General features: G+C 33.4%; 4 protein-coding genes across 4 annotated transcripts; 3 read left to right on the top strand and 1 right to left on the bottom strand.

The window, feature by feature from the left end:
• Positions 1 to 237: 237 nt before the first annotated feature.
• MONOS_4199 (uncharacterized protein) lies at positions 238 to 660 on the top strand (the record flags this gene model as incomplete). The annotated part of the gene is made up of 1 exon (XM_067874253.1): positions 238 to 660. The coding sequence occupies one exon, from the start codon at positions 238 to 240 to the stop codon at positions 658 to 660; it is 423 nt and encodes a 140-aa protein (XP_067727193.1).
• A 2,683-nt stretch (positions 661 to 3,343) lies between these two features.
• Positions 3,344 to 6,041, top strand: MONOS_4198 (uncharacterized protein). The gene has a single exon (XM_067874252.1). The coding sequence runs from the start codon at positions 3,358 to 3,360 to the stop codon at positions 5,443 to 5,445; it is 2,088 nt and encodes a 695-aa protein (XP_067727192.1). The 5' UTR covers positions 3,344 to 3,357; the 3' UTR covers positions 5,446 to 6,041.
• Positions 6,042 to 6,528: 487 nt separating this feature from the next.
• Positions 6,529 to 8,277, bottom strand: MONOS_17597 (uncharacterized protein). Its single transcript, XM_067870532.1, has 4 exons — positions 8,131 to 8,277; positions 8,002 to 8,073; positions 7,445 to 7,938; positions 6,529 to 7,385 (listed from the first exon to the last, which is right to left on the bottom strand). Exons 2-4 carry the CDS (start codon positions 8,054 to 8,056, stop codon positions 6,666 to 6,668), a joined length of 1,269 nt encoding a protein of 422 aa, XP_067727191.1. The 5' UTR covers positions 8,057 to 8,073; positions 8,131 to 8,277; the 3' UTR covers positions 6,529 to 6,665.
• Positions 8,278 to 9,606: 1,329 nt separating this feature from the next.
• MONOS_4197 (putative Cyclin fold protein 1) lies at positions 9,607 to 11,047 on the top strand (the record flags this gene model as incomplete). Its single annotated transcript, XM_067874251.1, has 3 exons — positions 9,607 to 10,236; positions 10,425 to 10,621; positions 10,825 to 11,047. 3 exons carry the CDS (start codon positions 9,607 to 9,609, stop codon positions 11,045 to 11,047), a joined length of 1,050 nt encoding a protein of 349 aa, XP_067727190.1.
• Between the last annotated feature and the right edge of the window lie 977 nt (positions 11,048 to 12,024).

The following is a 12,024-nucleotide window of genomic DNA, read 5'->3' as shown; positions in this document are numbered from 1 at the left end:
CCATCAATTCCGAGCAATTCAGCCGTTGTGGAATCAAAAACGCCGTTCGGGCGTTGAGAACTAAAAGGCAAGTTGGAAAACCAGGGAGACCGCAGGCAATCTAGCAAAGAGAAATAAGAAACAGTTCTGGATGTGATCAAAATTGATTCTATTTGTGGGAGCAGTTTAACAATGAAGAAAACAAGAGAATTGGTTTGTTCAAGTTTTTTTTTTGAAACAATTACATTTTTTCTTTAGATGGAAATTGTTTTAAACGAAACAAAAGAAGAAAACGAGCCACATATTACAGTTTCAAATGCTGCGGCGTTCGGGTTTTTTGAGCGGCATCCTGAGTTGACGAAGAGCAAACCAAAAAGTTTGGACATAAATCGGCTGGCTGTTTCCTGCAAGTGTGTGAAGAAGCCTTGGTATAACATGACTACAGATTTGCACGAAAAAAATCATTACACACCTTCATTAATATTTAACGTTGATGAGTCATCATTGCGTATCCCTTCTTCTGCCAATGTCGAAGTTATCCATCCAACTGGACAAAGCGCTGGGTTCTGCAAGGAAGCACAAAGAATGGACAATGCAACACTTGTTGCTTCCGTGGCTGCTGATGGTTATTCATTGCCATGCATCATTCTCTGGCCAAGGATTAACTTGCAGACGAACTGAAGCCTCTTCTTTTTTCTATATTCGATATCTAGCTTCACAAAAGTGGCTGGATGGACTAGCATAACTTCAAGAAATATACTGAAACAGTTATTCTCCCTTCCATCGTTGAAAGAAGTAAGTGCATGTCACTGGAAACAGGGAAATGTCTTCTTTTCATCGACTCTCATCCTTCACGCGGCGATCCTTCAATTTGGAAAACTTTCTCAGAAAATAACATAGATGTCGTAACATTCTTCCCCCACAGTACTCATTTGTCTCAGCCACTTGATAGAGGAGTATTTGCGACTCTCAAAACTTCTCTTTCTTCATCATTTAATGCTCCATCGTCTTCTTCATCGTCTGCTTCGAGAAAAGCACTTGTCGACGTGCTTCCTCAAGCAATTCACTCCGCTTTCACTCCTTCTGTCATAAAAAAAGCTTTTAAACAAAGTGGAGTCCTTCATAACACGTTCGGTCCGGTTCTTCGCAAACTACCTGAATCATCAAAATACACTCTTCCTTCCCATAGTAACCGTTTCCATTATTTTGGAAAGTTAATTACAAAAAAAGAACTTCTCGACGATTGGGAAAGATTTTTAGGGAGAAATGAAGAAAAGGAGAATGAAAAAGAAATGAAACAAGTGATAAAAAACGAAAAAGATGAAATGGTTGAATTCAAACATAAAATCAAAAGAAAACGCTCTGATGTTGTTTTTAATGACCCAAACGAAGAGGAAAACGAAGAGATGCAAAGAAAACCAGGAAAAAGAAAGATAATTCGAAGAATTGATTCTTCTTTTGTATTTTTTTAAATTTTTCTAAATTTTTCACTTTAAAAATTTGGGTCGGAATAAAAAAATGGGTTGGGGTTAAATGATAACCCAATTCAGTTGATCATTTCTACATTGAACAAATATTAGGAAATTTATTTTTAAAAGAACTATTTTTGAAAACAAATAAAAGCAAAAAAAAAAAAAAAAAAAAAAAAAAAAAAAAAAAAAAAAAAATTAACTTTTTATTTTAGTGATTAAAAATATGAATATGGCTAATCGTTTTTGAAATCACACTTTCGTTCGAGTTTTGATAAAAATTTTTATCTCAATGGGATTTTTGTAAAAATTTTGTTTCTGCAATAACAACATCATGACCAATATGTATTTTCAGTTTAAGCTCAATTTTTTAAAATCCCATTGAGTTTGAAAATTTGATCAAAACTAAAACGAAAGAATGATTTCAAAAAGGATCAGCCATATAGCGTGTGCAAGAAAAGATACTATTCATATTGGGCATGTGTTTCTCGAACAGCTGCTGTCAACACTGTGAAAAAATGGATTTAACATTAGGAGGATCAGAATGCATTGTCGAAATTGATGAAGCAGTTCTTCGCAATAAAAAAAAATTAAAAAAATAGAAAGGCTTAACAACATATGTGACTACTTCGTATTGTGGTGCGAAAAACTGTTTGTAATCAAGGAAAATGTTTTATTGTCCGTTTTGAAAACAGAAAGTTTGACACTTTGATACCGATTATTGCAAACCACTTAAAAAAGTGGATGATAATTTTATTTAACAAATATAGTGCTTATTAGTGTTTTTTTCTTTGGGTTAAATGCATTCCACAGTTTGCCATAAATATTGGTTTTAAAATAAAACAACATCTGCTCGCACAAATATTATCGAAGGTCTTTGATATCAACAATGGTCATTCTTTCTGAAAAGTCGCAAATGTTTAATTTTCAAATAAATCAAAAATTTCATATTTTGCACAAATTTATGTTGACATTCACCAAACTTCACGAAAATGGAATCTATTTCTGGATAATGCTATTTCAAACATCCTTAATAAGATATATGAGTGGAACCAGAAATTTTATTAAAATATGAAATTTTTGATTAATTTGAAAATAAAACATTTGCGACTTTTCAAAAAGAATTACCCACAAAGAAAGTTTTTGCCACGTACAAGAACAAGATAAAAATCCATAGATAATTATTTGTTCAGTTTAATGATGGAAAAAAACAAACATTTGAATTTTCATGAGTGTGTTTGAATGATTCATGATTTTGTTCCAGTAAATGAATTTGAAAAATAAAACGAGCAAATTGAAGATTTTGGTGATGAAAATACAGCGACAAATAGCGATATCACTCTTACAACAGAAGGATCATCAGACAACGATCTTGGAGGAAGTGATGACAATGACGCTTATGAATTCAGTGATAAAGAAGTTTTTCTTATTTATTATTGTTCGCAAAAAATTTCAATAATACATTCTCAACACTCAATCATTTTTAAAAAAACAGCATTGTAACTGTTTCTGTAATATGAAAAGAACTTATGGATGATAATTTTTGTAGTTATATTTTTCCAACATTAATTTCAGTGAAAATGTTTGTTTTGGTGAATAAAAAATTACAAATGTAATTTTTTGAATAATAGAATAAACATAATGCATCGATATGCACATATTTTATTGAATAATAGTTTGTTTTATTATCTGGTTCAAAATAAGTGTCTTCAGAATTTTGTTATGCACAATTATGTTCGATAATTTTTCTATTCATTATTAATTAAAATTTTTTGAGCATGAAAGTGATAAATAAATAATAATTAGAAAGAAAAGAAAATTTAGAACGAATCAGTGTTTTTTCATAAATTAAAGAATTATTCTCCTTTGAACAAAATCTTCGAAGATCTTTTTCCATAATAAATTGAGAATGCTGTCTATTTTTATTGGCTCATTGTTGCTGGAACTCTCTCAATCTTTGGAAAGTGTTCATAAATCAAATGTCTTTTCTATTTTTCCTTGCAGCATGCAGGAAATGGATCTTACAAACAACAAGATTCAAACGAAATTGACTGAAATTGGTTCATTTTTTTCGATGCATAATTCGACATCAATCTTAAGAGAGCTCAGATTTTATGCATGTAAAGATAATACTATTTTTTGCCTATCAGATCAAAGTACATTGATGATGTTTTGCTGTGTTGTTGATAAGCCAACATTTAATCACATATTTTTTGCGAAAAATTCAAGGATAATGCTCTCTGATTCATCTTTATCTCTTCAGAACAGCTTTTCTACATCTTCTCTCTTGTCATTTGAAGGATCCGGATCTAAACTTGATGTTTTATCATGCCATTTTTCTTCATTTGCAACAATTGGAAAAGAACCTCTTTTTGGTTGTTCCAGCAGCTTAAACACAGATATCTCATTGTGCTGTTTTTCAAATATAACAGATAAAACTTCTTACTTTCCCTCAGATGATTTTAATAAAATTTCTCAATGCGTTGTTGATGGATCATATTTTGAATCATGTGATAATCAGTTGTACAATCATTTCTTTTCCGCATCAACTTTAGATTCATTATTTGTTCGAAACAGCACATTTAAGCAGTGCAAAGGTACATATAAAAATCGAATTATTTATTTCCACTCAGCGTCAGTATCCGACGATACATTTCTCACTTGCCATGGAAATGAAAGTGGTGGTGGAATTGCCATGTGGGGACCAGGTTCACTCAAATTGTTAAGATGCAGCTTTGATTCATGCTATTGCGATGGTAATGTTACATATGGGGGTGGAGTTTGCGTTGGAGATTTTGGTCATTACTCAGACATTAGCAGTGACATCAATAATTGCACCTTCGAAAACTGCTCATCAACTGAAGCCGGAGGAGGACTTGCTATTTCAGGATATGCCACAGTCACTTCTTGCACATTTAACAAAGGATACTCAAACAATGGAGGAGGGCTTGCAATTATATACATAGTTGGCGGCACTACAATCCAAGGTTGCATATTTACGAATAACAACGTTTCAAAATCAGGAGGACACATCTTTATTGCACAGTGTACCAGCTCCTTGACCATTAAGCTGTCAAATTTCACAAGCGGGAAATGCGTTTATTATGGAGGAGCGATTTGCTTCGGTTCAAATCAGAATAGCATCAGCAAAACCCATACTAAGGTTTCAGTTCAGGATTGCAATTTTAAGAAAAATAAGGCATCAACACAAGGAGACGATATTTTGGTTACATCTGCATGGAAAAGTATTGTGACCAAAGATTCATTCGATACGTGCTATTCAGACAACAGCGCCACATCAATTTTTGTCGAAGGAGACGGATATTACCATTGGCTGGATGGAAGCTCTCCGAAGAGAGCAAAAACTACAGCCACGATTATTGCCATTGTTGTACCAATTGTGACAGTGGTGATTATAGTGATTATAGTCGTTGTTTGCTGCTGCGTGCGAAAGAAGAAAAAGACAAAGCCAACATCTGTTTATGAGCCAAAAAGAAATCAAATTGGATATAACAATCTGTCAACAACTGCTCCCATACAGCTGCAAGCGCCTTTACAGACACAACCTCTTCAGCAACCTCTTCAGCAACCTCTTCAGCAGCAGCAGCAGATGGTTCAGGGATATCCTATTTATGACCCTAATAATCCTTATCAAGCGCCTCAGTATCCATATGCTGCCCAGCAGACAACCCAGGGTATGTACATGACATACGCATACACCGCTCAACAAACAAATGCTGCTGCTACTGCCACTGCTGGCGTTCCTCAATATATGCCTGCGCAAGCACAGAATTATATCGCTCAGACTGGCTATCCTACCCAACAGTTTCCTCAGCAAAGTCCGCAGTTAGGTCAGCCTATTTCATCACTTGGCCAGATGCCAATTAACCAAAGTGGTTATGCTCAACCAACGTCTATTCAAACTCCAGAAACTTCGGGGGTTAATCCGTTGCCTTTAATAAACAGTACAAGTCAACAAATAGAATCTGTTCAATAAATGCATAACAAAAAACACGAAAGCTCGAATTCATACCCAAATTTATGTAATTTTAAGTGAATTTGCGTTTAAGAAGTTTTGCGTTTGATGCATTGATCGAGAATATTATTATAATAATTATTTTTTATTAAATTGAATATTATTATGTTTTTATTTTTTTAGAGGAGCTTTGCGTCGATGGAACTGTTTATGTTGTTTTCTGGAACGTGAGGAAATATCGTTATTATTTGAATACTGTTCTCTTCTTTTGTTTTCCTGTTGCAATTAGTCTTGTTTTTTTTTTCTTGATTCTTTGTTTTCATAAGCTTTATCTTATTAATGCAGAAGCTTCCAGTCAAAACTGGTATTTTCTTTCTTTCTTTTTCTTTTTCTTTTTTTTTTTTTTAGAAAATATTTTGGAATTTTTTAACCTTAACGTAATTTGTTCCCACCTTTTTTATCTTAATTTTTACAATGAGATTGGAACTTCATTAATAATTCTTTAATGAAAAGCAAAATATATTTTTGAAAAAAAATTGTTTTCCAAGTTAATAAAAACACAAAACGATTCTTGCTGAAATTTGAGGAAAGAAACAGAAAAGAATATTTTATTGTGACACTTTTGCAAATTATCTTCATTTTAATCATTGTAATTCCAAGAAAACATATGGACATATAAATGTTAAACACCATTTCATTTATCTTTCAGAAGTACAACAACACAAAACTAAATAGAAAAGAAATGGGAGAGAATTCTTTCATTTATGAAAAATTCAATGATTTGTTCCAAACTTTTTCTGCAATCGTATTATTATAATTCTAACATTATCTTTCAATATTATATATATAAATATAAAAAATCGAAAAAAATCTTTGAAAGAACTGTGTGGAACAAAATTCATAAAACAAAAAATTTTGTCCCAAATGATTGTGATTCTAACCTGTTCATTGAAAAATAGTTAAAAAAAGTTGAAGACGAAGAAAAAATGAATTATTAACAAGGAATACGTAAACCTGAGAACAATTTTTGAAAAGAAACTGTGAAAAAATTGCTGGTGCATCATTATTGAAATTAATGATATTTGATTAAAAAAAGACTTCAAATGATTGTTTGTTTTCAGTTTTGGGAAATAACTCAAAAAGGAATATGAAAAATTGTGAGTTTCAAAATGAAATGGATTTCCTTTTCTCAAACATTTTCAAAATACTCTTCCACATTTAATGTTAAATCAAAGAGTTGTCTACGTTCTTAAATATGGAAGAAAATGAAAAGAACTTTTAAAAATATCATCAAATCCTTCTTCTTCCAACTTTTCAATAATAATTTTTCTCATCGCTTTATTCATTGCTTTATCAATATCGCAATACTTCTTTTCTCTCAATTTCCTAAAAACTTTCTTAAAAAATGCATAACATTCATCTGCCAATTCTGTATCCAATGTTGGTTGCTGTATCTCCTCCAGTGCGAAATCAATTGCTCCACCTTTCACTAAAATATTTACAGAAATTAAAGATTGTCTGGTATCTGCAATCTTTTTAATTACTTTGAAAGCTAAACTGGAAATATATATGAAGTTTTCTCTTGCTGATCTGCACAGCCTCGTCAAGCATGCAATCAATGCGAAACAATTTTCTTCTTTTAATACGTAATCCGAAAAGAATCTGCGGATTGTGCTCAACCATCTATATATAGTCGTTATATATTTCATTTCTTTCTCTCTTTTTTCCTCTTCTTTTTTCTTCCAATCCACACATTTTACAAGCTCTTCCAATTCTCTTCCTGCCTCTCTAACAAAGTGTAACTCATATACCACAGTATCATACAAATCTTCTTGGCGATGAAATCTGTAGATCAAAAACTTCCACGCAGAATAATACGCAAGATGAGTAAGGTTGTGAAACTCCTGGTGAAATTTTATGATTTCTTTGACCTCATTAAAATACAGTCCTTCTCCAAATTCCTAATCAAAAAAAGATATAAAAAAATAACAATAACAAAATGGAATGGAACTGCCCACACGTTTAATTTATAAATGCCACTCAAAGCTAGCAATGCCATTTCCACTTCTTTTTGTGTTTCCTTGCATTTTTCTCTTTCAAACGCAACTTTCAGAAGGCAAGGCACACAAATTGAAAGCAATTCATATTGAAAATAGTAGCTAAGAGAAACATAGATTTCACAAAGATCAACAAGAAGCTTTTCATCTTTTCCTTCTGTTTTCTCATTTTCATCAATTATCATCTTCATAAACCTACTGCACAGCAAAGAATGTTTAAAATCATAAATCCATTCACCTTTCAACGTGTTCCAATATCCAATACACTTCAGCAATAAACATGCATTTTCCATTGAAAGTTTCTCTTCTTCAATCATTTTGTTTATTATATTAAACAGTTCTTCTGTGAAAACTGATTTAAATTCTTCTTTATCCATTTTTTCCATCAATCCATTCATTTCAAGAATCTTCTGTTCCTGTTCACTCTCAGAGTAACATGCTAGTTCATCTAGTATTTCTTCAAAGAGATAAAAAGCCAAAAAATGACAATCACCTTGTTGAAACATTAAATCCATCAAACTTATGAATATATCAGCAAGTGTAATTTCTCGAGTTCCATTGTAATAAACACTCATTGTGTTAACTATTTATTCTGGATATACAAAATCGAACAACAGATTTATAATCAACGAATTTGACAAATACAAACATCTTTGATAATCTTTCAAAAAGAAAAAGCGTCAAATAAAATTCAAAAATTTTTTCTATTTGCTTCAAAAAAGCACAAAAGAAAGCGCAATAACTTCAATGATCTCAGCTGGAAAAGCCAGAAACTCCAATCTTTAATTTCTTTTTGATCAAACCAACAGCAAATTTAAATGGAACATTTTAAAAAAAATCCGTTTTTCTTTCGAAAAAATGTTTTTTCTGAATAAAATGAGCCAACGTCCTTTTCAAGAATTGAATTTTATTGAAGATGAAGAGAAATCGGACGATAAAAAGCCTGAATGGAAGTTATTTCTTGACTTTTGTGAAAGTGAATGAGAATGAAAGCAAGAAAATGTGGAGTTTTATATTTTGATGCAAATTATGAATTATCACATTCTGCATTTGTTTTAAGCATGCTCACGGATTCCTTTGAAAAAATTAATTTAAAAATTCAATTAGACTTATCTTTCACTTTCATCGATTGCATCTGTGCGACATGCCATGTGAGAATGGAAGGGCATAATGTCATTTGGACATCCTTTCTCCATTTCATTATGTTTCTCTTCATTTTCTTTTCTGGAGCTGTGGGAAAGAAGAAGATTTGAAAATATACAAATCACAAATAATTTTCTGAATTCATGAAAGCTAGCAAATATCTACTAACTGTAAAGTGGACGATAAATCTGAAGCTTTCTATCGTCAATGCTTCGAGTATTCTTTTCCATCAATTATCTAATTCTATTGATCAGCATCTCTTGGTTATTATTTGATTTCTTAGAAATTCGATGGAACAAAAAAGGTACAAAATCCATCAGCCAACTGAATGAAAGATAACTAACCTTTTTCATTCACATTTAGTGAGATTTCCAAAACATCAAAAATGCTTTTTGGATTTTTTAAGTTTATTTTTTTATAATAAAAACAAAAAAATCTTAAACAATTGCAATAAATATACCAAAATGAAAACGTTAAACGAATTGTTCATATTTCTCTTTATGAAAACTCATTGCTTTAATGGTTAAAAAAAAGCAAAAATGAAAATTTCTTTCAAAAAACAAAATGATCACTATGCAACCATACTTATATATAAATGCTAATCCAGACATTTCAGTTTTTGTTGCTCATTGTGTGCCGGATTTATTCTGCACTTTGGAAATAATTGTATGTGGATGGCTTATCTATGTGAAGAAACTAGATGCGAATTTTTTGAGAGAGTTAAGAATTGGATTTTCGAAAATAAATTTGTTTATTTGTTTTTGACTTCAAAATGAACTTTATTTTCTTATTATTTGCAGAAGTTGCTATCTTGATATTTTTATTTTGCTCAGAAATAGAGATTGCATTTTCATTTTTGTGAAGAATTTGTATTCTTTTTTTTGTCAAAATTTCGATTTCAAGCTTATTTTTTTTGAATAAAAATGTTATATTAAAAAAATTCATGTTTTCTTATTGAATATTGTTTTTTGGTGGAAGATTTATGAGTTCAAACGGAAACGTGTTGAACGGGAGTCAGAAAAGTGGAGAAAACGGGCTGCAAATGAATCGCACGGTGGAGGGCGTTGCAGCCGCAGTGTATGGCCTTCTACGAAAAACTTATGTGGAAGTGGTGCGTGCAGGGAAATTTGCAGGGATGGAGAAAGAGTATGGGATCTTCGAGAACAAGAAGCTTGGAGGGAGCTCAAGTGGGAGCGGAGTAGAGGAACACGTACGAGCTTCTGTCCCCGATTTTATACGAGTGTACAAGTTTGTGTATTCGCTGTTTCGGCGGGCACAGATAGAGCCCGAGTGCCTGATTGCCGGGATGGTGTATCTTGAGTCGTTTCTGAGTGCGGGGAAGAACAAGGGATTGATTCTGACAGGGCTGAATTGGGAGCGGGTTGTGTTTACAAGCCTGATGGTGGCATCGAAGGCATGGGACGATGTGTCGTGTTCTACAAAGTCGTTTGCAATTTGCTCGAACGGGAGCATTGGGCTGAGCGAGCTGTGTCGGATGGAGCGGATCTTTTTGGAGCATCTGGACTATCGCCTGTATTTGACAGCAGACACATACCGTGTTGTGTACTATGACCTGAAGAAGTTTTGGGTGAACTTGGTTGTTGATGAAAAGGTGTGCTGTGAATGCTGGAGTTCAGATGCAGTGCTTTTGATTTCATTTGTTTTTGTAGAAATATTATTTTTAACTCAATTTTCCACAGTTTCTTTTTTGTACTATCATTTTTCAATATCTTTTTTCTCAATATTTTTCCCCCTTCAATACTGCCGTACTCTTGTGATCATATCACATTTGGAACGAAGGGAGTGATTGCGCCTGGCAAATGGGACTTTGTTGCCAGTTTGGAGATACCACCGCAGTGGGGTGCAGAATATGTGTTTGGATGCGCAGATGCGAATTCTTGTGCACAGCTGCAGACTGCTCCGTTCTCGTCTGCTTCTGCAGGCACAAACGCATCAACCGCAACAACCATTCGCACAACAGCACCTCCAACTCTATCGTTTGCACTTCTTCTTCTTGGTTTTCGATTTCTTCTTCTTTTTTGAACCATCCTTTTACAATTTGTTTTATTGATAACATTTTTTCCCCATCCTTGATTCCTGCTTTTTGCGTGCTTTTTTTGCCTCATTCACAACATACTCTTCATCTGTGCTTGTGCTGCTGTGCTACAACATTGCTGTGGATGCGGATGTGGACGAACAGAAAGGGGAGCCAGGAGGATGTCAGGAGCGACGAAGTGAAGGCTGTTGGGGGAGTGTGCCATCAGACTGTGGCTGGGCACGGACATCCAGGGAGCTGTGTGGCATCAGCTGGGGTGATGGGGACGAGCGTGGGTGTGAGTGTGGCTGTCGGAGAGGGTGTGGGCGTGGGTGTGGGTGTGGGCGCAGCTGGTGCGAATGGGCTAAAGGTGTCTGTGAAGCACTGAGGAACAGTTCTTTTGATTTCATAATTCATTGAATAAAATTTATTTTTTTTATTGTTGTTTCTTCAGCTGCTGGGAATGCTCTTGCGTCTATTATTCTTTGCTTTCTTTGATATTTTCCGAGGTAATTTGCAATTTGTGTTTGTTTATTGATTTTTAGAGAGGTTTATGTTTGGACTGAAAGTTAATAATGTTCATCCATTTTTTTTTTTTGCTTTTCTTTCAATCCATTTTTCCTCTTCTTTTTATATAATCATGTTCTTCGACTTGTGATATTAATAATGTTAGCTGTATTTGCTTTTAATGTGATTTTGAATATTCATTCTAGTTTTTATTATAAAAGATTTTTATTTACCTTTTTTTATGTTTTTTGGTTATTGAAAAGAAATCTTCGTCTTTTGCGAATATTTGTTCGTTTCAGCAGGCCACAGAATCTTATTTTGATTGATTTTGCATTTGTGAACTAATTTTTGTTTTTTTAAAGTCAAATTCTCTTCATTTATCTTTTTTTGGTATTTCTTTTCATATTTTAAGTCAGCCAATTTGTGAGCCTGCTTGCTATCTTGATTTTTCACTCTTTTTTCATGTTCGTATTTGTTTGTTTTTTTGTTGAAGCATTTGAGTTCTTTACAATGTTTGGTGTGTGGATGCGCCATGAAGCGTCATAAAGGGAGGAAGATGATAAGAGCGAAGTGACGAAGGTTTATATTCATCAAGAAAAGAAGACATGAAGATATAAGAAATGTCCAGAAGGAAGCAGGAGTTTTACTGAATCATGATGTGAATTTTAGCATCAATGATTTGGAAGGAAGCTTGAGAAAGTTCAAGAGAAGGCGTTTACAATGTATTTATGCAATTTGTTTGCGCATGTGAAAAAGGCGAAATGAACGAGCAGAAGATTGGACTGCCTATGATGACTCGGTTTTTTATCTTTTGTTGCGTATTTTGAAAAACACATTTAAGCTCCATTTAGTGAATGC

The sequence above is a fragment of the Monocercomonoides exilis genome (assembly GCF_001643675.1).
Source record: "Monocercomonoides exilis strain PA203 chromosome Unknown scaffold23-1346700, whole genome shotgun sequence".
NCBI classification, from domain to species: Eukaryota; Preaxostyla; order Oxymonadida; family Polymastigidae; genus Monocercomonoides; species Monocercomonoides exilis.
The sequence above is the reverse complement of the archived record's forward strand: the minus strand, read 5'-3'. Positions and strand labels throughout refer to the sequence as shown.